We start from the raw sequence: 17,655 nt of genomic DNA, 5'->3' as shown, positions 1-17,655 counted from the left end.
GCGGTAGGGGATGAGGGATTGTGCTGGCTAATGCATATAGGTTTCTTCTGAAGTTATGAGAATGTCACAAAATGATACTGAGGTGATAGTTGCACAACTCTGTGAATAAACCAAAAATCATGAAGCGTACATTTTAAATGGGTGAATTGGATGGCATATGAATTATATCAACTAATAAAACTGCTAAGAAGGAAAAACTCTTCCTTCTCTAACCAGTAATTGTACTCAGGAATCTATCCCTAAGGAAATATATTTATTCCTCCATTACTCCAATACTTATTAAGTGCCACTCATCTAGTGGGTATTGTTTAAGGTGCTGGGGATACAGCAGTGAACAAAATGCATAACTAATCAGAGAATTAGATCAGAAATTCTGAGAATCAGATCTGAAAAAAACTTTTTAAAGGGATGTTCACAAGCCAGAAACACCTAAATGGTCCAGTGGCAAACAAATTATGGCATATGGTGGTATGTTACATAACCATTTAAAATGTAATTTCACAGAATAGTCACTGATGTGAGAAAATGATACGGTAGGATGTGAAGAATGTAGAATCCTGTATGTGAAATACTATATACTGCTGTGAAATCAATATTATTTCTTTAGGTAATGGTGCTGGGTTTTGACTCAAGAGCCCACCTATCGATTGCTATTTCTTTTTTGTGTTTTTTTCCAAAGTGTCTAACTCTCATAGAGTAAGATACATTATCTTTATGATCCTAAAGATCATCAGCATCCATTTCCCTGAGTTCCCATTGACACTAAGCAAAAGCACTGAACTGCTGCAGGCCTCACTTTTCAATGCCTCTATCAATAGGTTTGTTTCCCTTGAGGTTAAGAGAACAAAACCATAGGGAAAATCGGGTTTGCTGCTGAATAAAACTGGTATTTTTCACATGCCAGGATGAGTATGGCATTGTCTAATTTGAAAAAGAAGAAAACTAACAGAATAAATGTCTACTCTTTATATTAGAGACTGCCTTTTGTGTGTGTGTGTGGTGTGTTTTGTGTATTGAAGTTAGTTGTGTTTTGCTTCTTTCGGTGTCAACCTGCCAACACTTTTCATTACATCCAGATTTATCTTTAGTGCTTATGATATGCCAGCCATTTCCTTCCCACCCACCTGCCTTTTTTTTTTGGAGACCAGGTCTTGCTCTGTTGCCCAGGCTGGAGTGCAGTGGAACGATCATAGCTTACTGCAGACTCGACCTCCTGGACTCAAGTGATCCTCCCGCTTCAGCCTCCTGAGTAGCTGGGACTACAGGCTTGCACTACCACACCTGGCTAGTTTTTTATTTTTGTAGAGACAGGATCTCGCTATGTTGCCCAGGCTGGTCTTGAACTCCCAGGCTCAAGTGAACCTCCTGTCTCAGCTTCCCAAGATGTTAGGATTACAGGCATTACCCACTGTGTTGGCCACTAGGCATTTTCATACATTACCACATCTGGTTCAGCTCTGTGAGGAAGGTGTCATTATCTCTTGTTCACAAATGAACAATTTAGGTCACATAGCTGGTTTGCACCAGAATCAGAACTGCAGTACAGGTGCTATTGGTGCCAGAGCTGATGTCATTGCCCACTGTACTGTGCTGCCTGCTATGAAGCTGTGAGGTCAGAGATGACAAGGTTGTCTAGCAGGAGGGGTTTGCAGTCTAATCAGGGCATCTGGGCACACACTCATACAAAGCAAGGAATGAATGAGTACTATATAGATTATAGAAAACTAGGAAATAACAGAACACAGTAAAGTACTTATTGTTGGCCATAAACAGTAACTGAAATAGTTGAAAAGAAAAACTGATGATTACAAATGGCCCTTGCCAATTCCCAGTAATAAATACATTTATGCTGTTTATTTCCTCTACTTCATATTATCCCTGTTTACCTCCCTTTTTAAACAGTTGGTATGTATATGATTTAGGTTCCTTTTTTAGATCATGTTTTGTTTTTTTTTTTTTTGAGATATACTCTGTCGACAGGCTGGAGTGCAGTGGTGCAATCTCAGCTCACTGCAACCTTCGCCTCCTGGGTTCAAGCAGTTCTCCTGTCTCAGCCTCCCGAGGAGCCAAGATCACGGGCACGCCACTACACCCAGCTAATTTTTTTTTTTTTTTTTTTTTTTTTTTTAGTATAGATAGGGTTTCACCATGTTGGCCAGGCTGGTCTCGAACTCTTGACCTCAGATGATCTGCCAGCCTTGGCCTCCCAGAGTGCTGGGATTATAGGCATGAGCCGGTGCACCAGCCTAGATGGTGTTTTTTGAAGCTAGTGTTTCTGCATTATTTGTAAGCTGAGGTGTATCCAACTCATGACCAACATCTTGGCATGTGGTAGTCTCTTGGTAAAATATTTCTACTCATCTAGTCTTTGGTTCTTTCAGGCAACGTGGCTGTATGGAATACAGATAACAAGTTTACTCCTGGTCTGCATTCTTCAGTTTTTTAATTCCATGATTCTTGGATCGCTGCTCATCAGTTTTAACCTTTCAGTATTAATTGCAAGAAAACTTCAGGTAGGACTTCTTTTTGTCCTTTATGAAAGTAAACTTTTTTTTTTTAAATTTCTTGGCTCATTGAACCTTATTTCATGCAGCATATGAAGGGAAATAATTTACAACGCAATTCCCACTAAAAAGCACAAGTGGTGGTGTGTGCTTTTTCAAATGTATGTGGTAACATTTCTGTTTCAGGCTTTGTGAGGTCATCCTTTTGTTTTGACAGTTATTTCTTAGAGAATTGGAACTTTACCTTCAATGTGGGGATCAGCCAGTGAAGCTTGGTTGAATAATTTAAAGTTTAAGTAAAAGAGAAAAGTTTGTAACTTTTACGTATGTGAACTCAGGAGCGAGAAAAGTCTCTGCTTGTGGTGGGAGCATGTTCATCACAGCCCTTCACGTTGGTGGTCACCTTGTTAATCTTTGACGTAGTAATACTACTCTTTTCCCCATCCTTCCATACTATATTAACTCTGTTTTGAGAATTTTGAGACTCCAAATAAATAACTTCAGAAATAATGGGACATTTCCTAGGGTATTGTAAAATCATGTTTAAAAACAATGACTTGCTCTTTTGGCTTTATTGATATAATTACATTTCTTAATGTTTACATAAAATATGAGTCATTGGTTTTTACTTAAAATTTTAACATCCTATTTTCTTTCACATATGCTGGAAATATTTCTGTGTCAAGAAGCCATTTTGTTTACCACTTTGAGAAGACTAAATCATTCTTCTTATTAGTCTTTTGAGTGAGAATTGTTATGGATAAGGTATAATAATTTTTTTTTTTGAGATGGAGTCTAGCTCTGTCACCCAGGCTGGAGTGCGGTGGCACAATCTTGGCTCACTGCAACCTCCGCCTGCCAGGTTCAAGCAATTCTCCCTCAGCCTCCTGATAGCTGGGATTACAGGCGCCCGCCACCATGCCCAGCTAATTTTTGTATTTTTAGTAGAAACAGGGTTTCACTGTATGGGCCAGGCTGGTCTCAAACTCCTGACCTTGTGATCCGCCCCCCATTGGCCTCCCAAAGTACTGGGATTACAAGTATGAGGCACCACGCCCGGCCATAAATATTTTTTTGGAACCAGGGTTTTAGTCGACTATCAAAAACAGCAGTTCACAGTCATCCTTTTAACCTTAAATATAAATAAACATTACTCTTATTTGGACTGTTTAGATATTATGTTTAACAATGTATAAAATTATCTGAAGGTTATAAGAACATTATTATATGTCAGAGGGCACAATGTACTTCTTTTTATACCCATAGGTCTTTTATGTAATTGACTTGTAACTATATCTGTGAGGTAAGAATTAATGGATAAAAGATGTAACAGTTTGTTTAGTCAGCATATCCTGAGTACCTTCCAAATGGCAGACCCCATTCCTCCAGTTGCTAAGTTCTTAAAAAATAATTAGGAAAAAAAAGGCTAGGACACATTTTCTCATCTTATGAAGCTTATTATTAAGAGATTCATTTACTACTCGAAAATCACAAATGTTAAGACAGTGTACCGTCATGAAAATGAGGAGGTTATATTTTTCACGTATATTTTCCCTTTATGTTGTATTAGCCAGTGTTTTTAAATCCTTAAGTAAGCTCATCTTCACTGTTTATGAAGTTATATTAAAACTTAAGAATTAAAACATAACTCTTTTAATTTCTAGAAAAATCTGAAAACTGGAAGCTTCCTTAATAGGCTTGGGAAACTTTTGTTACATTTATTTATGGTTTTATGTTTGACACTTTTTCTCAACAACATAATTAAGGTAAGTTTTGAAAATGACATATTTAATGTATTTTTTTAATTAATGGCATTGGAGATAATTTTTGAAATTTTCTTTTTCTTTTTTAATAAACTAATTTTTTTAGAGACAGGATCTTGCTTTTTCCCAGGCTAGCACTGAATACCTGGTCTCAAATGTCCCTCCCACCTTAGCCTCCCAAGTTGCTGGGACTACAAGTGTGCACCACCATACCTGGCTTCTTTGAAAATATCAATTTTAAATACCTTCTTGCTTTATAAAGTGTATTAGCATGTCTAAAGAGTTATTAGTTTTGCTTCAAACAGACTCAGCTTTAACTCTGTCTTACTAACAAGGATTATTTTGTTGATTTTAGTCATTAATTTCTATGTACTCTTCAACACGTTCCCCCTTGAACTTACTCACCTTTTGTTATGAAACTTTAAAGAGCTTAACTTAAAAAGCATTAAACAAACAAATATTTCTCTACATTTAAAAATTTTATTTTTAGTACCATAGTATACACATAGCTTTCTATACTGTGGTAGTAAAACAAAACAAAAAAGACATGATTTTTATTGAGTTCAGTTAGTAAGTAAACTGGCCTTACTATCCACTTTCTGCTAGAAAGAAGAGTTGAGTTCATTTTTCCCAACATTTAATTGACTTTAACAGCCCTAACAGAACAACTCATTTAGTATCATAGGCATCCATTGGTTTTATGTCCAGTAGGTGCTTTGCTAAGATTTTTACATTGCCCCAGGGGCTCTGCTTGGTTTAACATGCATTTTAAATGTTTTTATTGGCTTTTTAATTTTTTTTTTCAGGGTAGGCTTTATTAAAGGTATAGTTCTTGGACCTTGATATTCCATTTGTTTTTATGCTAGAGCAAAACTACATTGATTTCTTCAGATAATTTTGCCTGTCCTAGAAGGTTGGTCACAGGAAGCCTGATAGAATTTCTTTACCATTTATATTATTATATATGGATTTTTTAAGCCACAAATTTAAAATAGAATCATATGAATTAAAATTGTAATCACTAATGATGAACACTCATATCTGTCTGTCCACCCCTTAAGGGTTACAACTGTCTTGAATTGTCTTTCAGTGAATAAGTCTTGGATTGATTGTAATCACAGATCAAAACCCCAAAGCCAGACAGGCCTTGTGGGTGGCATATCTATTTGAGGTTTCAGATCATCGTCTTGTCAGTTTTCTGGTCTGAAAACTTGTGCTCACTATGCCTCAGCCTTCTCCCTCTCCCTGAAACCAAAAAATGTCATCTTTTACCTATTTTGCATATTTAACTTATGTATAAGTTTTTTTTTAATAAAGGATTATGCTAAAAAGGGGGTGGGGATTGGAAGGAGTTTGGAAGTCCCTACTTTGGAATTCCTCAGTTCTGAGAACTACTGTGAACATTTACTGATTTTATACACCCACATGCTCCTATGAAATTGGACACTGAATATATATAAATTCAATGGGAAATTATCAGGAAACCATGCCTAAAGGACTAATAGCAATTTTTGTCTTCTCTTTCCCCAATAGAAAATTCTTAACCTGAAGTCAGATGAACACATATTTAAATTTCTGAAGGCAAAATTTGGGCTTGGAGCAACAAGGTATAGCTGAATTGAAAATCTGTGTTTGCTATTTTCTGTTGAATCAGCAGGGACTTTAAAACTTAAGTTGTCGGCCGGGCGTGGTAGCTCAAGCCTGTAATCCCAGCACTTTGGGAGGCCGAGGCGGGTGGATCACGAGGTCAAGATCGAGACCATCCTGGTCAACATGGTGAAATCCCATCTCTACTAATACAAAAAATTAGCTGGGCATGGTGGCACGTGCCTGTAATCCCAGCTACCCAGGAGGCTGAGGCAGGAGAATTGCCTGAACCCAGGAGGCGGAGGTTGCGGTGAGCCAAGATCGCACCATTGCACTCCAGCCTGGGTAACAAGAGCGAAACTCTGTCTCAAAAAAAAAAAAAAAAAAAAAAAAAAAACTTGTCTTTGTGCCTTCAACTATTAATTGCAGACTCCTTTTGAGGAAAGATGTAATGTTGTTTCCTTGTCTTGTATTGAATTTAATACTTTACTTTCCATTTGTTCCCTAGGGATTTTGATGCAAATCTCTATCTGTGTGAAGAAGCTTTTGGCCTCCTGCCTTTTAATACATTTGGAAGGCTTTCAGATACTCTGCTTTTTTATGCTTACATATTCGTTCTGTCCATCACAGTGATAGTAGCATTAGTTGTTGCCTTTCATAATCTCAGGTATGGTATATTTCAGGTATGGTGTATTTCAGAAATCTAATGTTCTCCTTTAATGAACTTGTTTCATGTTGCAGAAAAATTGCAGAGTTGAAAATCAGAATATGAGACACAGAACAGAGTAACAGTATTCATCTTAAAGAGGGAACATACCTCATTTAGAATGGACTCTGCTCCCAGTAGCCAAGAGACAACAGAGTCATGATTAGATTGCACCCAGTTTGGGCTTAAGTCTTGGCCTGCACACTTGGGAACAAAGTGATCCTTGAGCCAGTTACATAACCTTTCGATATATCCATTTCCTTGTCTTTAGAATGGGAAGACTAAAAGTACTTACTCTACAGGGTTTTGTGAGAAATAAGTGAGAACTTAAAATAGTGTCTGGTGCCTAGACTTTGGCAGGTACAAGCTGTCATGAACTGGTTTCATTATCACTGTTGACTCATAAGCCTCTGTTGTGTTTCCATCATCAGCATCCTATGTTTTTCTGCCTTTCTCCTCTATTTGCCTTTTTTATTACTCTTGAAACGTAAGAGCTAATTATTGTTATTTGTTTTCTTCCATCTTGCTTCAGGGTTCGTAATGTTGGAGTGGACCATAATTATTAGTATCTACTGAAAGTTTTGAGTAATAACTACCAATTTAAAAAAAATTTTAAAACCTTAGCATGTCAATTAATCTACTGAAAGAAAAAAATCAGGAGTGTAAAGCCTTCTAAAAAACTTGTAAGAATATCTACCCATCAAGCTGCTGGGGGCTTTTGCATTGACTATTCTTGTTAAACTGAAAGAAAATTAAGTGTAAGAAGTTGAAGCTACTGTCATTTGAGAAAAGTTAATGAAGCTCACAAGGAAGCCTTTTTTCTGTATAGTTACCTTGCCAATTAAGGTGCTGGCGAACTGTGTTTCACAGCCATGAGAGGGCTGTCATTAAAATGAGTCCAGAGCAGTTGAGAGGTTTTTATGATTATTAAGAATGAAGCAACATTGAACCATGAAAATATTTCATTGACCATAAACTATTTTACTATCTTTCAGAAGTGTTCTTTTTTATACCTAACCCAAGATAAATTTAGCCCTGTGAAAATAGATGGAAATTATTCTGGACAGTGTGATTTAATATTATTCCAAACACACCAAGTGTCGACAGGACTCTAGACTGCATACAAAGCAGGAAGTTCAGTGGGCCTGCAGTATCTTTATGAAAATGTCTTCCATGCTCTGTGTGAATCTGTGAGCCATCTCTGGAGGCTGATTTGGTATATGACCATAGATAAAAGATTTTAGAGCATCTTCATCTACCAGATAGGGATGTTAGGACTTTATTAGAGAAAAAGCACTACATAAAAGTAATTAAAGAATCATAGTACAGTCATGTGTCACTTAACAAGGGGGATGTCTTCTGAGAAATGCATATTAAGCAATTTTATCATTGTGTGAATATCATAGAGTATACTTACGCAAACATAGATCGTATGGCCTGCTACGCACCTAGGCTATGTGGTATAACTTATTACTAGCCTATAAACCTGGACACCAAGTTACTATGTTGAGTATTGTAGGCAATTGTAACACAATGGTAAGTATTTGTGTATCTAAATATATCTAAACATAGAATAGGTACAGTAAAAATATAAAGGCCAGGTGTGGAGGCTCATACCTGTAATCCCAGTGCTTTGGGAGGCTAAGAAGGAGGATTGATTGAGGCCAGGAGTTCCAGACTAGCCCGGGCAATATAGCAAGACCCCATCTCTACCAAAAAAAAAAAATTTTTTTAATTAGCCAGGCATGATGGTGCAAACCTGTAGTGCTAACAACTCGGGAGGCTGAGGCAGGAGGATCACTTGAGCCCAGGGGTTTGAGGTTTCAGTGAACTATAACTGCACCGTTGCACTCTAGCCTGGGAAATAGAGTGAGACCCTGTCTCTATTTTTAAAAAATACCGTAAAGATTAAAAATTGTATACCTCTTTAGGGCAGTTATCATAAATGGAGCTTGCAGGACTGGAAGTTGCTCTGTGAGAGCCTGTGAGTGAATGTGAAGGCCTAGGACGTTACCATACACTATTGTAGACTTTATAAATACTATGCACTTAGGCTACAATAAATCTATTTAAAAAACAAAGTAATTGTGCTATGATGTTATTTTATAATGGCTGTGATGTCACTAGGCAATAGCAGTTTTTCAGCTCTATTGTAATCTTACGAATCCATTGTGGTATGTGCCATCTGTTGACCGAAATGTTGTTACATGGCACGTGAGTGTGTCTTAATATGAATTAACTTTTAAATAAGGGCCTTTTGTCAGTGCCAAGTATTTAAAGTATTTCTGCCTTTTTAGTACTAGGAAGGATGATACTATGACTTCTTGTTGTTGTTTTGTTTTGTTTTGTTTTGTTTTAGAGATGAGTCTCACTCTTGCCCGGGCTGGAGGGCAGTAGTGTAATCTCAGCTCACTGCAACCTCCGACATCTGGGTTCAGGTGATTCTCTTGCCTCAGCCTCCTGAGTAGCTGGGATTACAGGCATGCACAATCCCCCCTGGCTAACTTTTGTATTTTTAATAGAGACGGGGTTTCACCATGTTGGCCAGCCTAGTGTCAAACTCCTGACCTCAAGTGATCCACCCGCCTCAGCCTCCCGAAGTGTCAGGATGACAGGCGTGAGCCACTGCACCCTGCCAGTTACTATGACTTTTATGTATACATCTGCATTAATGTGAGGAGTACATCTGAAAGGGGCCCAGTGTTCTGTGTTCATGGAATTAATCAGAGCCTTCCAGCTTGACTGAGTTATGGGCAAGGTGCTGCAGACTTCTCTTAGGTATCTAGAGAGGATAAGAGCAGATACTCTCCTTGTCTGTTTTATTTTTATTTATTTTTTACACGTTGCCCTGTTTATGGATATTCTCCTTGTTTGGAGTAACCTTTTTGTACCAATATAGAAACCAGTGCTTGAGTTGTAGTATTTAAGTAAAGATTCCAATGGTGAATTATCAATGGCAAGAACTGCCTTAGAGTATCATTTTAATTTTCATATGTATCTCTGGTAGGAAAAAGAGGATTTCTAGGAAATAAAAGGTCTCTAGTTACATAGAGAAGCATCATATATGCCCAGTTCTATTGGGTATGTATGCGAGGTCAATAGACGTTCATGAAAGTTTTCATCTTAAACTAGTAGCCTGTACTATTGTTTTCTTTTCCCTTCGACAACAAATTGTGCAACATCTAAAGTCACTGATCAGTCTTAATGTCACTGAAGTGAAGACAGCCAGGTAGTGTGTGCTTCCCAGTGTGATGTGACGTGGAGTAGAGCCGTCCCCCTTTCTGTGGGGATATGTTTCAAGTCCATCTTTGGATGCCTGAAACCTTGGATGGTTCCAGTCCCTCTCTATACTATGCTTTTTCCCATAGGTACATCCCCATGATAAAGTTTAATTTGTAAATTAATCATGGTAAGAAATTAACAACAATAACTAATAATAAAATACAACAATTATAGAAACATGCCAGCATCATTTCTCTTGCACTTTGGGGCTTTATTAAGTAAAATAACGTCTGCTTGAACACAAACAATACAGGGACATTTAAATGTATCTTGCTGTATTAGTAGTTTTGTCTGTCTCTAATGGGTGGTAGCATATACAGTGTGGAAACACAGGACCAAGGGATGATGATTGATCTGTGTCTCCGGTGGGACAGACAGGGATGGAGAGATTTCATCATGCAACACAGAATAGTATGTCATTCAAAACTATGGTTTATTTCTGGAATTTTCCATTTAATGTTTTTGGACAACAGTTTCCTCAGTAACAAACCACAGAACGTGAATCCACAGATAAGAGGGACTACTATGCATCATAATCCTATGAAGTGTTCTTGCCAAAAAAAATGAACTTGTGTCTAATAAACCTCTAGGTCTAATTACAAGTTTACAAGAAGCATAGCATGGAGAAATGTCTAAACAACACTGTGAGCCACACCCGGGAGACGGGAACAGTTTCAGGACAAATGTTCCATATTCTTCCACAAACAAATGGCCTGCTTTTTAAAAAAAGGAGATACTTTTATAGATCAAAAGACATTTAAAGAGATATATTAGTGAAATGCAGCATGCAGTTCTTAGATCCTGATTCAGAGAAACCTCCTGGAAAAAGCAATTGATGCAAACTGAAAATAGAATATGAACTTGGTATTAGATGATGTTAACGAATTAATGTTACTTTTATTGCGTGTAAGAATTTTAATGTAGCTGTATTTGATAAAAATCATCTTTTGGATATCACGAGGTATTGCTAGGTTAAAAATGTGATTTTTGGGAGGGTCATAAATGAACTGAATTCCAAGTTAATGGATGTGTTTTTTGCTTTTACTTATTTGTAAAATTAAAGAATTGAAGCACTTTAAATTTTCACTTCAGAGCTGCTGTGAAATTTTAATTTTTCTCAATAATGCATTTATATTGTGACATTTTTAGCCTCATAAATTCAAAATTGATCAATGTGAATTCATTTCATCTTAGGGAAATAATCAATTTCTAAATATATAAAGGCATACATTTCTTATAATTTCTTCTTTTAAAAGATTTAACTAAAGTTACATTTCCAGCTTAAATTTTGTATGTTGCTATTTTACTCAGTGATTCTACAAATCAACAATCCATGGGTAAAATGGAAAAAGGCACAGTTGACCTGAAACCAGAAACTGCCTACAACTTAATACATACCATTCTGTTTGGATTCTTGGCATTGAGTACAATGAGGTATTTTTGTCTTATCTGTTCGTTTATTTTTTACTTTGACCACCTTTGATGTTATCTACCAATATAATTTGGAAAGTGACAGTCATCTTCATTAATGATCATGGTTCCCATAAAATCATCCTTATGTACTGTCTTCTCTCAGTATAAAATATTCATCACCAGTTTTTACAATTAATTACAAATGTGCCTCTATGTTTTACTCAAAACAGTTCTCAAAAGGCAGTGGAGTTAAACAAACCCTTCAGCAAATGACATCTGCATAATTTTAAGTAAGATTTTGCTGTCATAGACTGTAAATCTGCCTTTATAGGTATCTCAGAATCCAGGTTTATACACAACTAGTGCTTCCTAACTTGTGCCTGTGTCTGTTCTTGCAGAATGAAATACCTCTGGACGTCACACATGTGCGTGTTCGCATCATTCGGCCTATGTAGCCCCGAAATATGGGAGTTACTTCTGAAGTCAGTCCATCTTTATAACCCAAAGAGGGTCAGTGTCATCCCTTTTTCCATCTCCTTTTTATGACTCGTAATATTTCTTTCATACCACTTCCTTTTTTTTAATAGTTGCCTGAAAAAAGTCTCCATCAATGAGATAAAATGGATACTGAAATTGAAGCTAAAAATACATAATTGACATATTAAGATTGTATAAGGAATTATTTTAAAATAATTTTATTTTCAAAATTACTTTTTTCTCAGACTATAAGTTAGGTATGTTCATTGTACAGAATTTGGAAATACAAAGCACAAAAGGGGAATTAAAATTACCAATAATTCCCTTAACCAGAATTATAACTGTCATTATTATAATGAATTTTTGTAAAGATAATTATTGATACATGTATGATAATTTTTCATAGCCTATAAATGCAGTTTTGAATTGTTTGTTCTCTATAAATTCACTAGGTGGCAATATGGTAGAAGCTGCAGATATCTTGCAAATGATTAGAATCCTAATATCAACTCTCTGTTATTCTGCATATTGGAGACTTGTGCTCCATTAAATTATATTTCTGGTTTTTTTTAAAAGGCATATATTTACAGAGCAAAACTGTAAGGCAGAAGTGTTCAAAAAAGCTGGGCACAGTGGCTCACTCCTGTAATTGTAGCTGCTCAGGAGGCCGAGACAGGAAGGTCACTTGAGCCCAAGAATTCGAGGCCAGCCTGGGCAACATAGCAGGACCCTGTCTCTCAAAAAAAAAAAAAAGGTTCAAAATACTTGTAATCTAAATAGTGTCTTTCTTATATAGATATGTATAATGCGATATTCAGTACCGATATTAATTCTGCTGTATCTGTGCTATAAGGTAAGACTGATTTTCCTCATTCTTGTCATTCATGTATTTAGCAAAATAATTGCTTTGATTCAATATATTTTGTGTATTATTTGGTAAATAGAGTGATTTATGGAGGTTATAAATACTTCCTGAGCTTCTTACTGAAGTTCACATTGATAGGAAAATGGATCTTTTTCCCAAATAGTTTTAACAAGTAAAAACATGGTAGTGAAAAGTACTAAGCATTAATAATTCTAATTAATTTTGGTTTAGACTCTTACTATTCAGCTGATGCAATTCTGAAAATAAGATGTTTTCAGACCTATTTTGAAAGTAGAAAAATTATTTCCCCCCATTACCTGATTTATATAGAGTAAGAGATTTTTAAATGTATCTTACTTTAAGCTCCATATTTTATTAGATGCTTATCTTCATGAGAGAATTAGACACATAAATAGAATCTAAGTAGGCTTTTTAAAATCTGTTCTTCAGTATCAATAGGAAGTTAGTGAATTTTTCATATTCTCATTTGACTAGTTTCTGAAACAGCATGAACTGCCCTTTAATTCAGAGAATTTCTTGTCAGAGACAGTGATCAGTGGTCAGATTGACTGTGTGTGGCTCTTTCTGTCACATCTTAGACATTGACAGTCTTGAATCATCACCAGGGCAGATAGCACAGACTCTTTTATCCAATTGAGTTTCTGCCCTCTCATTTAAAAAAAACTTAACAGATTCTTTTAGATTTTTTTCCTTTAAATTTTATTTTAAGTTAGAACAGTGGACTTCAAACTACTGTATAGAACCCTTGATTTGGGAGAGAGGCTAAAAGCAGGGGTGATGTGTCCTTCCACAGAGGATCAGCTAGAGCAGTTCTGCTTTGGGGTTTATTTGCTTATATTTTCATGTAGGATTTTGTGAACCAAAGGTGTCAGGCTAAAGAAAATATTGCTAAATGCTATATTGTAAACATTTCAAAAAAAATATGTTCTATCATGAACCTGTCTTATCGGAACATTTACCATTAGCAAAAACTCTGTGGTAATTCCTAGATATTAAAAAAACACACAAATAGATTTATGCCTCTCCACCTCTGGAAATGTTACTGCTCCAATGTAAATAACTGAAACTTATTAAAAACATCTAGACACCAACAATTAAGGATTAAACAGTATATGTTACTGAGGAATCCAGTCAGTTTACATATACACAATGATTCTGAGGATTAAAGCACCCTCCTCACAGAAAAGATAAAGCTCATGAATGTTTTTCTCACCACTGAAGATGTACCAAACAGTAACCATCTTTCACACTGCCTGTGTGCATGTAGGTTCAGTTCTTTTATGTCTCAGCTATTGAAATTTTACTGATTTTTTTTTTAAGCTATTTGACAGTTGTCTATAGACAGAGGTCTATTGTTCATAATAAAATTAAGGAAGGACATTATATAAGAAGTAAACTGTCCTGGGAAGCATTGGCTCTTGAAGTGTCATGCTCAGATAAACAGCATCAGCGTCTCTTGGGATCCTGTAAACATGCATATGTTTGGATCCCACTCTGGACCTACCAAATCAGAAGCCTGGAAGTCCAGTGCAGAAATTTGTGTTTAACCAGCCTCCCAGGTGATGCTGATGCGCCATCAAGTTTAAGAACCCCCTGCTGGAGAATCGCTTGAACCCAGGAGGCAGAGGTTGCAGTGAGCCAAGATCACGCCACTGTACTCCAGCCTGGGCAACAGAAGGAGACCCTGTCTCAAAAAAACAACCCCCTCCAAAAAAAAAAACCAGGCCGGGCTCGGTGGCTCACACCTGTAATCCCAGCACTTTGGGAGGCCGAGTCAGGTGGATCATGAGGTCAAGAGATCGAGACCATCCTGGCCAACATAGTGAAACCCTGTCTCTACTAAAATGTAAAAATTAGCTGGGCATGGTGGCACATGTAGTCCCAGATACTCGGGAGGCTGAGGCAGGAGAATTGCTTGAACCCGGGAGGTGGAGGTTGCAGTGAGCCGACATCTCTCCACTGCACTCCAGCCTGGCACCTGGCGACACAGTGAGACTCTGTCTCAAAAAAAAAAAAAAAAAAATTCCTGCTGTAGCACTCACAGGGTTTCTCAGCAGTGGCACATTGACACTCAAGCCAGAGAAATCTTTGCCGCCAGGGGCAGGGAGGGTCCTGTGTGCTGTAGGCTGCTCTGTGGCATCTTCACCTCTGCCCGCTCGTGGAAGCACCTTTCCCCTGGCCACGACAACCAAAAATGTCACCAGACATTGCCAGACGCCCTGGGGCTGGGCTGAAGGCACAATCTCTCCCCTCAGTCCTCTTGAAAACCACTGCTATAGAAGAACTGGAATGGCTAAAGAAGCCATCATCTGGGCCCGGCATAGTGGCTCACGCCTGTAATCCCAGCACTTTGGAAGGCTGAGGCGGGTGGATCACGAGGTCAAGAGATCGAGACCATCCTGGCCAACATGTGAAACCCCGTCTACTAAAAATACAAAAACTAGCCAGGTGTGTTGGCAGACGCCTGTAGTCCCAGCTACTCAGGCTGAGGCAGGAGAAATCGCTTGAACCCGGGAGGCAGAGGTTGCAGTCAGCAGAGATCACACCACTGCACTCCAGCCTCCCGACAGAGCAAGACTACATCTCAAAAAACAACAACAAAAAAGCCATCATCTGCAGGAAATCCTTACAGTTTTCCCTAAGTAAGGGAATTAGTAGCCTAAGGAATCCTCCAAAAGACTGTTAGCCTAGTTTCTCTTGATATAGGACTTCAGGAAAAATCCTAGTGCATTCAGCTTTCACTGTATAAAATAGTTCAGATATTTCATCTCTGCAAAACTTATATAAAATCACAGAGAAAATAAAGACATGAGTATGAAACTGAATCTGTTTTGCAACTATTCCAACTCTTAGAGACTTATCTGTAAGTAATGTGAATTCATATATTTCAAAGCCTGATTTCAGTTTTACATTGCAATTGTTATGAGGGTTTCAAAGTTTTTTGTTCATACTACCAATTTTGCTATATCTCTCTTTAGGATAAGCCTATTAAAAGGGAAAAAAGCGTGTACTAGCCTCCACTCTGAAGTCAAGACTTTAATAAAATCAGTACTTTGGTCTTGGTAACTTAACTGGATTTCTGAAATCCCTACTGCTGACTGGTAAAAACAACAGTTAGTTAATTCAGCACGTTCTTATTGTTAAAGGAGTTTGCCACAAAATTCTTACTAGATTTTAACATTTTCAGAATTAATAACTTTCAAACTAGAAAAATATCCAATATTCATTGAGTTCATATATTTCAAATATGTTTATACTATAAGAATTAGAGCATTTCATTAAAAAGTTGGTATTCTATTGTTTATCAAATTAATAAGGAAAACTAGATAATTGAACTATGATGAAGATACCATTTAATCAGTAATTTTTACTACATCTCTTCCAAAAACTAGAACCAGAAGTGCTGACACCTGATTTTCCATCACTAGCAATTTTCCTGATTCACCCACCCAGGAGACAAGATTTGAATGAGCAGTAAAAATGGCCAAAGATGAGATGACCAAAAAAAAAGTGATAGGTCTCAAACACAGCCAGAGATCAATCAGGTGCTGCTTTGATTCTACTAGTGGTGATTAAATCAAATATTATATTTTCTACATCAGTGGAGCATATATACATTGTCGTTGGTCTTCTGTGCTAATATGCAAAATGAATTCTGCCTTTAACCTTAGGATGTATATAGATATCATCAAGTCTTTTTAGTCAACTGTCATTTGATAAAAATAATTAAGGTTTAGTTAATTGTTGAATTAAATGGACTTAAGATATTAGATAAGTGAGTAATTCAGAGAGTAATTTTTACATTTTATTTACAAAACCTTAAGTAACTCAGGTTGACCAGGAGGCGCCAAGTGTTATAAATACAGCCAGATGTACCAGATTTTCCTGGAGAGCCTTACATTCTTCTCTCTTATTGTCCCAACAGTTATATTAATATATGTCAAATCATTTGACCACATTTCTAGCACAAAAATACAATCATGCTATTATGAAATGGAAAGGGGGCTGGATTTGGAGCCAGGGGCCAGTTGTAGCTCTGCCACTTGTGACCTAGTCAAGTCAGACACCTCTCTGAGCCACAGTTTCCACACTTGTAAATGAAAAATAAATCCCAGTGGGTGATGCTGCCTGCTACATCATCCACATCATGGGTTATTGTGAGGATAAAACACTGCCGTATTCTAAAGCATTTTTGCAGCTATAAAACAGCACTGTCTTCTGCAGGATACATGCTACTTTTAGGGGTGAATTGCATGGTATTTGTTAATTACCTATTCCTAAAGGACTGTGAGCTTTCTCATGTTTGGCATTCTTGTCATGTCAAAATAATGTTTTGCTAGGTGTTAACATCACATACGGTAGCATTTTTATGAGAGTAAGATAAAAAGCTCATTTTTAAAAGTTGGCAAGACCTCTCATCCTAATTAGCTTCAGCTGAAGATAATTTCAGAAACTTCCCAGACGCTACTTCCCTTTTATTAGGAGGGTTACTGCAGAGGTGAAATAGTTGTATATTCGAGTTATCATGTTTATTTAGTTCACACATTATGTGCAGTTTATCTTTTTTTCATTTAATCTTAGTGACAGTTGTGGGTATAGGGGTGGATTTTGTTTTTGTTTTGTTTTTAATTTCAGTTCTGGCCAGGAATGATGGATGAACTCTCCGAGTTGAGAGAATTCTATGATCCAGATACAGTGGAGCTGATGAACTGGATTAAGTAAGAGGATTTTTTTTAACTTTTAAAAATTTAAGTGCCTTTTAAGAGTCACTATAGACCACATTTGGTTTTGGGGGTTTTTTGTTTGTTTGTTTCTGAATCTAATTAGGAAGAAACATTCATCCTTACTAAATTTTTCTTTAAAACTCCATATTTGAAAATAACTTCTTTCTATTCAAGAAATATTCTCTTTATCTCACGAGGAAAGGAAAATGCCCCTTTGGAGAGGTAAACAGATTCAATAAATAAATTTCAAACCACTGACAGAAATGGCAATAACTGTTTACTTATAATCTCTTTTGAAACTTAAAACGTTATG

At 36.9% G+C, this 17,655-nt stretch overlaps 1 protein-coding gene across 5 annotated transcripts in view; it reads left to right on the top strand.

The window, feature by feature from the left end:
- Window positions 1-17,655, top strand: part of DPY19L3 (dpy-19 like C-mannosyltransferase 3) — a 144,251-nt gene that overhangs the window by 42,128 nt on the left and 84,468 nt on the right. For all 5 annotated transcript variants that reach the window (XR_010344302.1, XR_002477786.2, XR_010344301.1 and 2 more), the window contains 8 exons: window positions 2,382-2,513; window positions 4,169-4,270; window positions 5,801-5,874; window positions 6,363-6,521; window positions 11,154-11,276; window positions 11,654-11,765; window positions 12,529-12,585; window positions 17,254-17,336. Coding sequence is in view for 2 of the 5 variants with exons in the window: in XM_012448441.3 (XP_012303864.1) it covers window positions 2,382-2,513; window positions 4,169-4,270; window positions 5,801-5,874; window positions 6,363-6,521; window positions 11,154-11,276; window positions 11,654-11,765; window positions 12,529-12,585; window positions 17,254-17,336 (842 nt within the window). In the remaining 3 variants the exon portion in view is untranslated. The remainder of the gene's footprint in view (window positions 1-2,381; window positions 2,514-4,168; window positions 4,271-5,800; window positions 5,875-6,362; window positions 6,522-11,153; window positions 11,277-11,653; window positions 11,766-12,528; window positions 12,586-17,253; window positions 17,337-17,655) is intronic.

The sequence above is a fragment of the Aotus nancymaae genome, unplaced genomic scaffold, assembly GCF_030222135.1.
Source record: "Aotus nancymaae isolate 86718 unplaced genomic scaffold, 86718_ANA_hifiasm-v0.15.2.pri h1tg000028l, whole genome shotgun sequence".
Taxonomy (NCBI): domain Eukaryota; kingdom Metazoa; phylum Chordata; class Mammalia; order Primates; family Aotidae; genus Aotus; species Aotus nancymaae.
The sequence above is the reverse complement of the archived record's forward strand: the minus strand, read 5'-3'. Positions and strand labels throughout refer to the sequence as shown.